Below are 15,325 nucleotides of genomic sequence, written 5' to 3' on the forward strand. Positions count from 1 at the left end.
GTAAATGGCAGGGGGAACCAATGTATAGTCAGTTCCACATGTGGCCTCAGGTCAGCGGGCTCCCTCGCCAACCAGGTGACCCGGCCAAATCCCTAATCAGGGAGTTAATTGTCCAGCCATACCTCACAGATTGTAGCTTTCCCCGGAATGGGAGTGAATTGCTGGTCAGGGCGCAGCTGATTCCACAGCACCAGAAGCACTTCATTAGGTTGCTGCTCAGTCTTTCCTGCAGCGACCCCTGTGGCGAGGAGATCAAACCACATTTGCCTGCGGCTCACTTTCACGGCTGATTGGGTTGGGCGCTGCTCCGTCCCACCCCCTTGCCCCCACCACCACCCTTTTTGGCCACGCTTTTGTCGATGCACTGGCTGGGTTGGGAGTGCAGGGGGTGGTGCAGCACGCGCTTGGGTGGAACACTCCTTGCATTTCATTTCCACATCCCCCAACCTTGCCATGGCGGCCGTTACCTAGTGGATCCACCTATCCACATAAGGGGCCAGCAGCGCTGCCATGGTGCCAAAAGTACCAGCCAGTGGTCAAGATCAAGTCCTTCATACAGGTTGTAAATACCTCCTCATTGGGACTAGTGTGCTGGTCGCAAAACATCATCTGTCACATGCCCATTTCCCAAATTACCTGGACCAGATCTAAGTACATTGTCCATCTGCTCACTGTCTCTGGCTGCTCCTCAGGGTCAGCCCACACGGTCCATGCAGCGAACATGAGCCAGTTAATGAGAGAGTGGTTGCCCGCACCCTGCACCATACATGCCACATTCTGGAGGTGCTGCCTGAGGGATGGTATCACCGTTACAGAGGCCAGCTGAGCCATCTCTTCCCAGTCCCTTCAGCCCCATCATCTCACAGCCGCAGCAGCCAACCTGGAACCATCTCCGTGGCTCTCCACCGTACTTGTTTCGTCAGGAACCGGAGTTCAGTGGAGGTGTACTGGATCAAGGTGGTATGCTTTTTAGCCTGGGGGTGCACCACCAGCTTGCCCGCCCCCAGGGGCCAATGGCTGCTCTACCTCAACCTGTATCACTGGCGACACCTGCCGGGGTATTGCCGGTGGGCTCCCAGACCAGGATGATGGCAGTGACTTGTCAGGGCCCTGCAGCATGTGTTCTGCTGCCTCCAGCCGCCTTTCCAGTGCTTCTTCCTGACATTGCAATTGTTGCACCCGCTGAGCTTGGTCCTAAACCTCCAGGCTGGCCTGCCGCAGCACCTCCAGGAACATCCAGGCCACCCGACCCGCTGCCTCCCAGTGAGCAGTTGGAACATTCAGCTCTAGCATCTCCAGGGCTTTCCGGACATCCTCCGGACATGGCTTCACTCCATCCCAATACTCCGGGAACATCCATGTAGCCAGATACGTGGTCATGGGATACCACTGGGAGACGGGGGGCCACATGTCCTCTACCCGGGGTCTGTCCAGAGTGCTCTGGCCTGAATTCACCTTATCCTGCCGTCTATGCCACATGTCAGTGCCGAGCTGATCAAGAAAGGAAGGTTTCGGTGGTGAGGTGCCCAGTTGAAAGAATGCACGAGTAGCTAACATGAGAATGAAATGGCAGGCACCAACTTTATTGCAAGGAGCATGGGCTTCTGCGCTAGGGGACCACATGGGCTTTATATATGTCAGAGAACAATAGTGCCACACATGCGTAATAAACAATAAGTTGAGTCATACTTGCATAAGTTAGGCGCAGGCACCATAGTATATAAATGTAACATTTTAAATCTGGAGTCCTATCCCTAGACGTGAGCCTGGATCATAGCCAGACCTGGGACCCACAATCCCCAATGGAGTATAGAATATTGAAATGAGATTCTTTATACATGACTCAGGGTGAGGTGAAGTGACTCTGGGACATTTTCTAGGTCTGGGAGATGAGTTTGGAGGTTTAGGCTGATTTGTGGAAGGGCTGTATCTAGGAGTTTGTGAAGGAAGAGAAAGGAAGCTCTGGGGAAGGGCCCAGTGCAAGCTGGAGCTGGGGAATCCTGAGAATTGCAGAGCATCTCCCAGACTCCTCCACAGCTCACTTTTCAGTACAGGGCATAACCTTTCAATTCCATCCAGAAATTGAGCAGCTGTCCCAGAGATGGTGATGAGAGCTCGTCGTTACTGCTGCGTGTCCAGCTCAGGGCCAGACACCAGGGGATACAATCCATGTGTTTCTATTCTCACATTTAATAAGCCCTTAACTCCGTGCCAGGCTTTGAGTTTAGCAAATAGAACACAGAGTCCCTATCTTTGAGGAGTTTATAATCACACTGATGAGGCAGAGCTTATACCCATAAAAAGTCTGCCACACAGACGACCAGAAATTCTCATGCTGCTGAAACACTAGACAGCGTTGCCATTGGCAGCAGCTGCCTTTGCTTCCTCTTCCTTTTCCAAACCACACACCTCGTTTCTTTCTCCCACTGGGCTCAGAGAAGATGGGGCTGACCTCTGCGGTAATCTGGCCTCAGTCAGGTAAAGCAAGACATGGACTTCCTGTCCCCAGCTCCCCAGGCTGGGCTGCATCCCTCAGAGTTACAGTTTTGCTGCAGTGAGTGAAACAGGCCCACCTCATTTTCCTCTTTAGATTCATTTCACCTCCAGGTCTGAGAGGTAGGAAGATGCAGCTGAATTCAGTGTTTGGGGAAAGCTCTTGAGCTGATGTCAGGAGACCCAACCTCGGGGGCATTGCCAGAAATAATCTGGGCCTTCTTTACCCTGACCTATTGCCATGGATTGTTTTTAACCTGCGTATGGGAATAGGGGAAGAGGCAAGTCTGGGAGCATTCACTCTTCTGCCCCTTTGTCCTTTGGGGCAGAAGATGAGAAATCTCAAATTTGAGTCAGAATCCTGGGTACAACGTTTGACTCTATTGCGTGTCCACTGGGAAGTAGTCCCAGCCCTGTGGGGCGAGGTGGGGAACAATGTCAAATGCAGGAACCTAGGGCTAAAGCCCAGTTCCTCTGCGGAACCTCCAAAGGGAGGTATGCTCCCTCGGGGCTGCCACTTCTCTCCAAAAAAGTGGGAGTTGGGTTGCTACTGTGCCACTCTCCTCTGTGCCCACTGTGCAGAAGCTTAGAGAATTTTACACTTGGCATGAAGGGTACAGTTTAGATGTGGGAGGAACTTCTGACCATCCTCCCCAGTTACCTTTCCCTGGGATAAAAGCTTGAGCTTTCCAGAAGCAGAATGATTCTGTTTGGAGGTAGCAGTAGATTTGGGCCTTTCACCAGAATTGCTAAGGGATGCCGAGGCTCAGACTCAGGAAGGCCCAGTTCACTTGTTTTGGGGTGGGCATTTATAAAATGTGTGAGTTTATGAAATATTCTGAAGGATTCTGACTTTTGACCAGAGTTGGAATCTGTGCTAGATAAGCTGACACGGTTAGGTTCCTTTCTAAGATCTAACCCCCTGGCTGGGGGTAAAGATGAATTAGGCTATGACTCAGGAGTGCTTTGACCTCTGGAAAAAAATGCTTTCTAGATCAAAGGCCAGTCATGAGCTTTGCTCTTGCCTGCCCCGGCTCAATCCTCTGTAGCTCCATAGCCTAGGAACGCCACCCGGGCTGCGGGTTCCTCATCATCATTGGACCACACTTGGCCTTTGCAAGCTTAGCAACATTGCCCATGCACTCGTTGGAATCAGTTCCTCACCTGCACAGTCTTTTCTTGTCCAGTTGAATCAGGCTTCAGGCAGTTTCTTTGGGAGTGTGCGGGCCCTGAAATCGTAGCCCCTGCCCCCCACTATCTAGGCACTTTCTGTCTAAGGCGGTTTCCCTAGGCCCTGGGACCGTGTCCAGGCCAGGAGAGAATGTGTCTTACAGCCTGACAGGTAGCCCCAACTATGATACCCAGTATCCTGTCCCAAGCCTGAGAACTGGGACCTGAGAATCTTTGGCGCGGTGGGAGTGGGGGGTGGGGAGTCATCATTTTCTTAGCCTTGTCTCCAGGTAGGGCAACAAATAAAGCATCATATATATGACAGGTGGCCCTTATGTGCCACCTGTAAAGGACCTTAGCCGCATGGTTTTTGAGTGCTAGCTTGCTTCAGAACGACCAGAGAATTTTGATTAAAGGGTAGATTCCTAGGTCCCTCCCCCAGAGAGTCTAAATCAGTACGTTCTGGGGAGGGGCCCAGGCGTGTGCACCTTAGCACATGTCCCTAGTGATTCCGACACAGGCAGGCCAAAAAAAACACTTTGAGAAATGCTGCTCTAGCTTGTCTTTCTAGAATGTATCAGCTTGCAAAAGGTATACCTGGGGTGCCCTTCTGGTCTATAATTTTACTTCTGCTCTAAGAGTAAAGATAAGTTGTCAGCGAGGGCTGGAGGTGGTGAGGCTATGGCTTAATCAGGCACCTGTGTTTTATTGGTGTATTATTATCTGAGGCAGCAGCACATTAGTTAACATCACCCTCGGCGCAAATGGAAAAGTGCGGACTCTGTGCTCTGCGTGCTCCATGGGCATCATTTGCAAACCTGGCTAATGAAAAATGGTTTGCTTTATAGGATGGGATAAAGCTGCAAAGTTGGTTTATACAAGACAGCAGAATCTAATTAGGGAGAAACAATCCATCTTGAAAATTCAATTGGCAGCTTCACAGCCTTTGCAGAATTTTCTACAAACTCTTATGTTTTCCTTTCATTAAGTGCTACTCTAATCCTGTGTGTCTGCACACGCATGAGACGGGGGGAGGAATTAGAGAGAACCAGAGAGACCCATTTCAGGGGAACAAGAAAATCCTAAATTAAGATTTCTCTAGAAAGAGCTTCTCCTTGCTGTCCAGAGACTGCGACTGCCTGAAGAAGGTGGCAGGGGGCAGTAGTGAGTCTGAATCTCTCATGCACCATTATGGCCGAGGCTGAATTTGCTTCCACTTTCTTCATCAAATAGCTGACTCGCTGAAACTTTTCCATCTAGAATCTTCACTTTGTCATTAGTCCATGTGGGGTGGGGGTGGAGAGACAGAGGAAAGAGAGCCAGGCCCTGGCCATGACCTCGGCCTTCTCCAGTCCTGTAGTATAGTCAGTTGGCCCCATTCCTTGCTCCAGTTTCTGCTCACGCCACAACTGACAGACTCAGAATGTAATTTGGATCGTTGACAATCCTAAATGCAAATGTATGGCGTTGTCAGATTTAAAACTTAGGATGCTCCGGAAGACTGTGTGCTGTTCTGGATGGAACATGGGACTGGGAGTCGAGGCCGTTTTCCCCCTGCTCTGACCCAAGGAATCTGGGTGACCACAGACTGGTAGCTTCACTGCTTTGACCCTCATTTTCTTCCCATGTAAAACAAAAGAGGTGAGAATACACGAGCTTTTTAAGCTCACAGTCTGTGATGGGGAGAGGGGATTCTTCTTCCTTTGCACCTGCCTTTCACCACACTTTACAAATTAGGAGACATTGATCAGGCTACTGCCCACTCACGCAGAAACACGTGGCATCACGATGATTACTCTCCAAGGCCAGGGGCCATTTTTGAAGCTCTGCCTTGAGTTCAAGCTTCTGAAATTTATCTAAAATGTAAAGGTGTCATTTGTTCTGTCCAAGGTCAAGACTATACCTTCATTTAGGGAAGAAAGAAGGTACTCTTTTCCTGGAATGATTTCAGCACACTCCTACCTAGAACCTAGAAGATGACTTTCTAGGTTCTAGAAATGGATTTTGTTCCTAAGTGAAGGCAAAAGAGAAAGAGAGAACAGGAAAACAATGTTTTGACCAAGCAATATTCTAAAACAGGGAGGTCTTGGCCCCCAGCAGTTTTGAGTATTAATGTTTTACTCTAGTGTGATACCTTAACTAGAGTGTAGAGTACTTTGTGAAGGTTAATTAATTTTTACAGTCCCCATCGGAGGCTGGCAGGGTAAGTTATTGCTAACTACATCTCGCCTTCCAGTTCCCTGTAAATTATCTGTAAAGGGCTATCAGAACCTAAGCCTCGTATTTCATGAGAATCGCTATTTCCCTACCCCTACTTTCTTCTCACATATGCCATTCTTAGATCTCCACTACCATGCATCCATGCGCACGTGTGCGCATGCACACACACACACACACGCATGCACACACGCACACACTTATGCTCCTCCTTTAGAGGGGGGCCATCTGGCACAGTCAGATACCCTGGGTGACATTTCATTCTCTTAATTGGACCTGAACTCTTCTTCCTGGCTTTTAGTAGGACTCATTCTTTCAGATGCATCACTGCCCATATGGCATCCTCAGTACATAATCGTTGCTCTTTCCCCTCACTGTTGAAAACCTCCCTTTCCTGGACTCAGCCTTTCTTAACTTTTCCCCTGACAACTCTACCGTTCTCCCCACCACCAGAGCAGGCAGCTTTCTCCACTTCCCTTCCGTCAGGGCACTGTGATCACAGAATTACCATCAGCTGGAGCCCAGCAAGGCGCTGTGGGGTGGGGTCACTTTTTGTGTGAGGCTCCTGCCTGATCTTTTTCTCCATGCCACTTGAACATTGGACTTGGTGGTTTTAGATGCTAAATTCCTGGTGTGCAGAGACCATTTCATAAGTCTAAATTGTTTTACTCAGACTGTAGCTTTACGAAGGACTTAATCGATACTTTTTAATGTTAGTGATGATATTATGGATCTCTTCCCGCATTTAGTATTCTCCACTGAGCCACCCAGCATGTGTCCTTCTCCGTATCTTCTGCTCCCTAATGCTTCCATACTCCCGTACATGCCTTCCGACCATGACCACATATACCAAGTTGCTGCTTGCATCCCTTCAGTTTCTACTTGCCCCTTCACAAAATGGGGTTCTCAGGCCTCTGGAGACGCAGAAAACTCATTTCATTAGGATTTGTTAAATTCAGTCGACCTGCTACTGGTTGTGCTAGACACTTCCACCTGTATATTCTTATTTATTCCTCACGACCCTTTTCTATAGTAGGTATTGCCATCGGATTTTCCAGATCCTGAAAATGTCAGGCTCACTGAGGTAATGTAAGTTGTCCAAGGACAAAAAGCTTATAAATATCAGAACCAGAATTTGAATTGAGGCCTTCTAACTCTGGGTCTAATGAACTCTGAGCAAATCATAGCTGTCCACAGGGGTGTTGTGACCTGGATTGCCATGGAAGATGCTAAAGGAGTCATCCAGCCATCATAGTGAAGTAGAGGGGAGAGAATAAAGATTAGTGCTCATGACTATTATTTACTCTGGCTGGCTCCTTCACACATTTGTCCCTCTGTCTCCCTGAGAACTCATGTCTTTTTTTTCAACCATCTTTTCTCTGTCCCACCTTTCCCCTGTAGCTCAAAATAAAAAGGCACAGACAGCAGAGAGTGAAATAATTAAACACCACCCTGAAAGGAGGAGGGAGAGTATTTGAGAATAACTCATAGAAGACGGGCTTAATATTTATGCTCACATGTTATTAATTAATAGCTCAGAGAGCTCTATTACAGATTGTCGTCCTTATCTTGTTCAACATTTTTACCAATGGCACTAATAAAGGGAGATACAGTGGAATATTTTGTAGCAGAAATTTCTATCCATAAAGAAAATACAACATATATAAACCTTTATGCACTAAACAACATAGTAGCAAAATATATAAGGTAGAAACTTTTAGAAAAACAAAGAAAAATTGATAAAAATAAGACCTTAGAAGAATTTTAGAAGACTTAAACAGCCCTGTCTAAAATTTGACACATTAGTCAGGCAAAAAAATACATTAAATATATACAATATTCAAAACTATGAAGCAGCAGCCTTAAGAGCTGAATGTAGAATTCTGTGCCCTAAAATAAAATACATATTCTTATAGAACTTATATATAATTGATAATATTTTTGGCTATAAAGGAAAGGTTAATAAGTTCCAAAAAGTAAGTATTCTCTTATTATAAAATAATAACACTGGAAACCAATAGTTTGTATATTGTTTATTGGTACACTCTTCTAAATAACTCTCAGATAGATGAAGAAATCGAAACCAACATTATCGATTATTTAGCTTGCATTATGATTGAAAATTTAAACTATCAGCAAAACTTGTAAGGTCACCGAGTACACTGAACAACCAGTTGGGATTCATTAAGTTGGTGATAGACTAGAAAGATGGACCAAATCTAATAAACATGAAATATAACAGAATTACATTTACAATCTTGCCAAAATCCAAAAACCTAATGGCAGAAGGACAAAATAGGAGAGATATGATTCAGTAGCACCATCTTTAAAACAAATACAATCACACAGCCATAAAGTATAGAGGTTTTAGTTGACAAATGGATTCACCATCCATCAACTATGATGTGTCTGCCAAGAAAAATTATGTGATCTTAGGCTGCATGAATAAATAAGCAGCATCTAGAATGAGAAAGGCAATAGTCCAGCTCTAATCTGCACTGATCAGACTGATCATGAATGCAAAGGGAAAATAGTTTGGGGCTCCATGGCTTGAGAAAGCTAAATGCGAGCCCATTCAGAGAGGAAGGGAACGGTGAAGGGACTTTAAAAAACTCCATGTAAGACAGGGTTAGAGGAAGTTGAGAAGCATGGCCTGAACCCAGGGCTACTACTCCTTGAAGTCTTAATGCTTTTTTTAATTGATGAAAACAGGGATAAGGGCATAGAAAGCCATATTTCTATGAGCCAGAATATTCCAAAGATGAAAGAGTTGTTTAGAAATCCAGCAAGTTTCCTATCACTGGAGGTATTCTAACCTCGTTTGGGTAAATATTTGGTGGGGATATAATGGCAAGGGTTTTACCACTGGGAAAATAGGTGGTTGGATCAGATAAACCTTCCAACCCTGAAATTCATCAATTCTCCTGGAATCTGATGTTCTCTCAATATGGTCCATGGGCTTCTGAGTTTGGTATCCAAAGTCTTAAGTTGATTTCTTACAGATTTTCAGCATTAACATTTTGAACACTGGACCTGTGTGTGATATAAATATCTGAGTGTTTATAAACTAATTGAGACAGCATAAACCCAAATGAAACAGTTGTTCAGGACTTTAAAATTAAATGTCAGATAAAGATATATGATATCCTACGTGTTCCGAGAAGCGGACCAGTTGGAATAGATGGAGAAGTCCTCATGGAGAAGACGCCAAAGTCTATATTTCTGCACATCAGGCAATAAGAGTAGTTTCAGCAATTATGGCAACAAAAAATGTACATAACACGCAAACATAATTGGTTGCCTCTTTCCTTTGATGGCAGAATATGGCGTGCCTGGCTGGAACACCATATACCCTGTGCGCACACATTTTCAGAGTGTCTCTTGCCATTATTGTTCTCACAGCCACTGCAGAGCTCCCTGCAGATGCAGGCTTTTGGCCCTACAGCTCCTGCTCTCACAACCTTGTCTCTAACGGATTGGCCTGACAGCAGTTTTTATTAACTAAGCTTTCTATTCATCTTTCTGATTGCCTCTGACCCTTTCCAAACCCAGCAGTTCTTTTATCCTTGAAACTAAGACCCCCCTCCCCTTGGAGAGTACTTTGTCCTTGCCCCCTGCAGCCTGTCATAATAATTACCGTAATAAATAACCTCTACATTTACTTAGGGCTATATAGTTCTAAGTGCTTTCCACACCCTCTCTCTTATCTGTCATTAATCATGATAGTGCTGGGAGAAACACAGGCTAGGTACTACCCTGGGATCTAAGATCAGAGCGCTTGCCCAAGATCACACGGAGGAAATGAACTGGTTCAGGGATCAGAACTCAGGGCTCTGACTCCTGAGCAGCCTTAGTGATGTGAATGGTGTGAACAGCACCTTAACATTCCCCATTCCTGGGGCTTGCATGTCTAATCCAGGCTGGTCAGGAGCCGTGGCTCATCCTCTAAAGTCATTCAGGCCTGAGCAAGCTCCCACAAGTCCAGCTTTATTCCAATGCATTTCCAAAGGCTCGGTTCTATGTACGAGTCTGGTTGGGCCCAGGGTCACTGATGCCCTCCCGGACTTTTAGGGCTTATTTGCAGTGGACCCAGTCTTTGTGAGGGAGGGCTAGGAGCACACACCTTTCAAAGGCTATATCTGCCTTCCCTCAGTTTGCTTTTTAGCAGTTTGCAAAATTACTTCATGATTAGCAAACTGACATGTGAGCGTGAAAAACATAGTTTATTAATTTAATCACATAAAAATTAGAGCAAAGTTAATGTAACATTTAATGATGGTATAGAATTAATGCCCTGTATAGTTTTTAGACATAAATAGTAAACAGCTTATATGAATGGCTGTAATTAATATTGTTTTAACAGAACCAAATCAATTTTTAAGTTGCTTTCATCTCACTTTATTAATTCTTCAGTATTTATATAGTTGGAATCACTGTCTAAAGGTTTTCTTGACACCATTTGTCATCTAGCATCTGAATTTTTTTGAGCACAGAAAGATAATTCCAGGGTCCAAGAGAAGACCATTCTTTCTGAAAGCTTTTTCAAACTATTCATTTCTACCCCTGAGGTGTCCCTATTTAACAGCAGTTGCCTTTGCTCCTTATTTCTTTCCAAGATTTGCTTATAATTGTTATTGGTTAGCTATGAACAAAAGTACCAATGCAAAACATCTGTCATCTACCAAGAACAGATTTCTTGTTCTTAGCCCAAAAGACATTTGTTACACCTAGGATACCGAACACAATGGTAGACACAGGGCTCGAACTTGTGGAAGGTCTTGAAGAACTGTCACCTTTTGCCGAGCACGTCCTGGGGCCATTCACTCAAAGTCGGGTTTCTGGTCTTGAGATACAGCCAAAAAAGGGAACTCAGAGGCTGGTGCTCTGATCGATATGAGTGACCGTGACCATGGACACTCACATCAGTTCCTTTGTCTGGGTCTGTTATGGTTTCTGTAGAACTGGAAGGATGCCAGTCAAAATCGCTCCTTAGTCTTTGCTCAGTCTGTGCATGTGATCCGAGTGTTCCCCCCACAGGTAGCTAGCGAGGGAGGGGCAGCAAGTGGGCTGTGGTGCAGCCTTGGGCGGCAGGGGCAGCTGTCACTGGATTAGAATCCAGCAGACATAGGGACATAGGGAGGTAGGGGTTAAAATGATGGAAGGCTCAGGGAAATAAATACATTCCCATCCTCAATGTTGTCTTTAGAAATCTCCCCAGTACCTCTTAGAACAGAAAAACCAGGTCTACTTCCTCAGTTATTAAAGTCTCCTTGAATCAAGGGCAGAGGGGGCTTGCCATCATGTGGAGGACTTTGAAAGCCATGACATCAACCTGTTTACTGGAGCCTGGAGAGAAAGGAAACAGAGAGTGAGGGGCAGAGAGAGGGCCTTTCACAGCAGACGGAGAAAAGGTGTAAAAACACAGTCCCTGGGAAGGTTAATGCTTTGGTGTGATGACTTCTAGTTTCAGTTCAAATGCTGATACCTGATCCTTTCTGTCTGATTTGGGGTGGGGGGGGGCATTTGAAGAGAGATCTATTACTGGGAGAAGAGGAACAATCAAATCCTGGGATGACCTGCAAACCTTGTCCCCACAGACACTTCTTTCTTCTTCTTGGTGTAGAAGCCCAGTACCCAGGAACTTCCTTCTTTCTTGTGGGGCTCTTCTGAGTAGGGAGAGGATACTGAAGCCAGGGTGTGTGTGTGTGCGCGCGTGTGCGTGTGTGTGTGTGTGTGTGTGTGGCGGGGGGGGGGGGGGGGGGGTTGAGATTAGGACATCTCATTATCATGCCAGCCTTTAATTAGCATTGCCCTTTTCATACTGTCTGCCTGTGATCCCATGCCTAGAGGGCATGAGCACTTAGACAGGTGTGGCCCCTTTCTTTGCAAGAGGTATGATTGTTGTGGTTGTTATTATCGTATAATCTTTTGAGATCTTATGAGAAATGTGCATCGCATAAACTTAATCACACAATTTTAGGAAAGCCCACTAGTACAGTCCAGACAATGCTGATGTAGCTAGGTAGAGAGAATGCATCCAAAGTGGGAACAAGATAAACCAAGAAACCAAACAAGAAAAAAGCCCATGCAACTTTATGCTGTCTACAAGCATAGGGGTCAACCGGCAGGAGGGAGCGTCAGTGTAGCAGAGACCAGGGGGCTTGGTGTTGAGAAAAAGCAGAGTAAAGGAAGATGGCGCCAGCGAGGCTTCCCCAAGGAGCATGTGGGTCATCTGCAAGTGATGACAGGAGATAGGAGGAGAGGGTCCTGCTGGCCTCTGTGCTCAGCTAAATTGAGGAGCTGATCCTGCAGCTTGGGCTGAACTGACTTACCACCCACAGCTCCAGGTGGGTTTCTGGTGCCCAAGCTCCAGGACTTTCTTCTGTGGGATCAAGAAATTTCAGCATAGACCTCATCAGATTCTGCTTTTACCATCTCTGCAGGAAAATTGCTGCTTATGATGAAGAAATCCAGCATCTCTATGAGGAGATGGAACAGCAAATCAAAAGTGAGAAGGAGCAGTTTCTCCTGAAAGTAAGAGTCCCCTACCAGGGCTTGGCTCTGCAGGCCGTGTTGAAATCTCACCTACTCTGACCACCTCCCCCAATTTAAGATTGTAATGCCTTACTCCTGACACTATTGATCCCTTCTGTCTCTGCTTTATTTATTTTAAGGTGCTCGTCACCTTCAAACATGGCATATAATATACTTATTTATTTTTATTGATTGTGGTCTGCCTCCTCCTACTAACATGTAAGCTTCACAAGAGCAGGGGTCTTTATCTTTTACTTACTAATGTATCCTCAACACCTTGACCATGCCCGGAACATAGTAAGTGCTCAACAATTGTTTGTCGAATGAACAAGTAAATGAATAGATGAACGAAAGGATGTAGTGCATGCTTTCCCAGTTAAAGCATCCTGAAGACCGGGTCTGACATTGTCTGGTCCCTAGACCTGTATGGCAGGCCCACCCAAATGCACCAGCCCATTCCATTCAATGCCCAGGAGCTCCCTTAAGAGGACCTTCACTAGAGCCTGTACATCCCTTCTTTTCCCCTTAGACACCTAGAAAATTTAATACCCAAGACAAATCAAATCCCACCCTTTCAGGAGGGTGAAAATTTTAAATGCATATCTCCTGTCCATAGTCTGGCACCTAGCCTCCTACCAAGCCCTGCTATTTGTCTTGGATGTTCAGAACTGATGAAATCTGTTTTCCCAAGCTAAGCTAAATAGGGTCCTTTGGGCATATATTCATAAAACAAAGCTACAGAAAACTCTCTATTAACCATTTTTGGATAATCTACTTGGTGCGTTCCCAGCAGAGAAGTCTTTGATCTTGAGCAGCAGCCTTCTGTCTTAGTCAGTTTGGGCTGCTATTACAAAAATACCATAAACTGGGTGTCTTACAAACAACAAGTCTTTATTTCTTACCATTCTGCAGGCTAGAAGTCTGAAGTCAGGGTACCATTCTCATGAGGGCCCTATTCCGGGTTGCAGACTGCCAACTTCTCTTTGCATCCTCACGTGGCGGAAGGGGAAAGCAAGCTCTCTGGGGTCTCTTTTATTTTATAAAGGCACTAACCACCTCCCAAAGGCCCTACCTCCTAATTCTATCACCTTGGGGGGTTAGGTTTCAACATGTGAATTTTCGGGAACGCAACATAAAGACCACATCATCCCCCGCCACTCAGCACCGAGCCTGGGCTGTCGTCACAACCGCTTCCCTCTTTAATGCAGGTTGGTTTGAACCAATTTTTAATTGTATGCTGCTTGGATGGTCCACATCATGGCTCCATTTATTATCACAGATGCCATTCAAACTGAGAGGGAGTCTGGATGCTTTCCAGAAAAGCTGGCCATGTTCTTCAGCTAGAGCCCTCTGGAGACTTGTCAGTATTTTTATACTGTCTCCCCGTCTTTCTTTTCAGAGCTTTACAATACTCTGGCTGCCCCCCAAACTTTAGCATAATGAAGTATAATAACAGACAGAACTCACACCCTCATCACCTAGCAGACTCTAAAACAGTCTTCTGACAACAGCAGGCTTTTCCCTGCAAAGAGAGAGCCACATCCTTTACCCTGCACAGAGGGGCTGAGCTCTGGGACATTTGCGTCATCTGCCTGGGCCATGACTACAGGTCAAAGGTCCTGGCTAAAGAAAGGGGTGTGCTTCCAGAAGCAAAAGGTAGGCCAAGGCATAGGCATTGAGAGTGGGAAGAGGTCAAAGGAAAAATTCAAGGACAAATTAGCACCACATAAGGTGACCTGATTATATAGCTGTACCCCTTCACCTACCCACTCTGCTCCCTGCTCCTCCCTTCTCAATGCCAAACACTTTTCAGGTTCAATGCTTAGATTTATGCTTTTGCATAAACATGGAAACTGTTACAACGTGCTCGGCCATGCTACTAAGCCTTTGGATACACAGGCTTCTGCCTGGTCACAGAGTAGGGACAGTGATGGTGGTTTATGACAGCACAGAAAAGGCTGGACCTTCTGGACAGAGTTTGGATTCTGGCTTTACATTCAGCAGTTAGTTTGACCTTGAGGGAAATATTAGTCACTTGCACACTTCGGTTCCAGGATAATAGATCCTTCAAAGCCCTGTGCCAGGGAAGACAAGCCACAGGCCCATCACGGGGATGCAGACTCTGCATGGAGATTCTGAAGCTGCTCACCTCTCTGGCACTGTCCACTGGGTGCCTCCTCTCTGAGTGGCAAACAAGACAAATGAAGCAAGTTTCCTGTAACCAAAAGTTGCGGGGAGGAACTGCCTCATCAAATTTGTTTCTGCCATTGCATGTGGTTGACATGAGGACAATCACAGGCTTGGAGCTGCAGTTGCCTCCCTGAAAATGGGCAGAGGAACGAGATCGCATCACAGATGCTGAGCCCAGAAAATACCCTGAGCCTTTAAACAGAGGTGTTCCAGGGCCTCTGCCCCAAGAACAGTCATGTTTCCCTACTCTGCTGCTGCACTGTCATGCCCAGCCTGTTAGCCAGGACAGAGCTGCCCCTCTAGTGCAGCCTCCCTGGGCTGTCTTCTTTGGAAAGGAGTTGTTCCATGTCACAGGGAACCCAGGGGTTCCTGTCATGAGTTACATTGAGGTTATAATGGTTTCTTCTCTGCCTGCATGGTGTGCATCTCTGTTCTGCCTTCAGGCAAGTGGAGAGCTACAGGTGTTTTTGTTTCTATTCTGTGCACAAGGACAGTATGATCCAGAACAATGAAGCAAATTAGGTGGGCCAGGCCAAGGCTGGAACCCAAGTCACTGATGCCCAGCTCAGGGCTCTACACCAGACCAGGCTATGTGGAGAGTGTCAGGCATTGCAACAACCCACACGCTTTCCTCTCTATCCCACGACCATGTGCCTTCGCATCTGCATCATCAGGGCCCCTGCCGCCCTGAATGGGGTAGCCCAGTTCTGGGCAGAGGGAG

General features: G+C 46.2%; 1 protein-coding gene across 7 annotated transcripts in view; it reads left to right on the forward strand.

Moving 5' to 3' along the window:
• CRACR2A (calcium release activated channel regulator 2A) overlaps positions 1 to 15,325 on the forward strand; it is a 137,018-nt gene that overhangs the window by 72,313 nt on the left and 49,380 nt on the right. For all 7 annotated transcript variants that reach the window (XR_001517948.2, XM_015598496.2, XM_015598498.2 and 4 more), the window contains one exon: positions 12,324 to 12,414. Coding sequence is in view for 6 of the 7 variants with exons in the window: in XM_015598496.2 (XP_015453982.1) it covers positions 12,324 to 12,414 (91 nt within the window). In the remaining variant the exon portion in view is untranslated. The remainder of the gene's footprint in view (positions 1 to 12,323; positions 12,415 to 15,325) is intronic.

The sequence above is a fragment of the Pteropus alecto genome, unplaced genomic scaffold (assembly GCF_000325575.1).
Source record: "Pteropus alecto unplaced genomic scaffold, ASM32557v1 scaffold76, whole genome shotgun sequence".
NCBI lineage: Eukaryota > Metazoa > Chordata > Mammalia > Chiroptera > Pteropodidae > Pteropus > Pteropus alecto.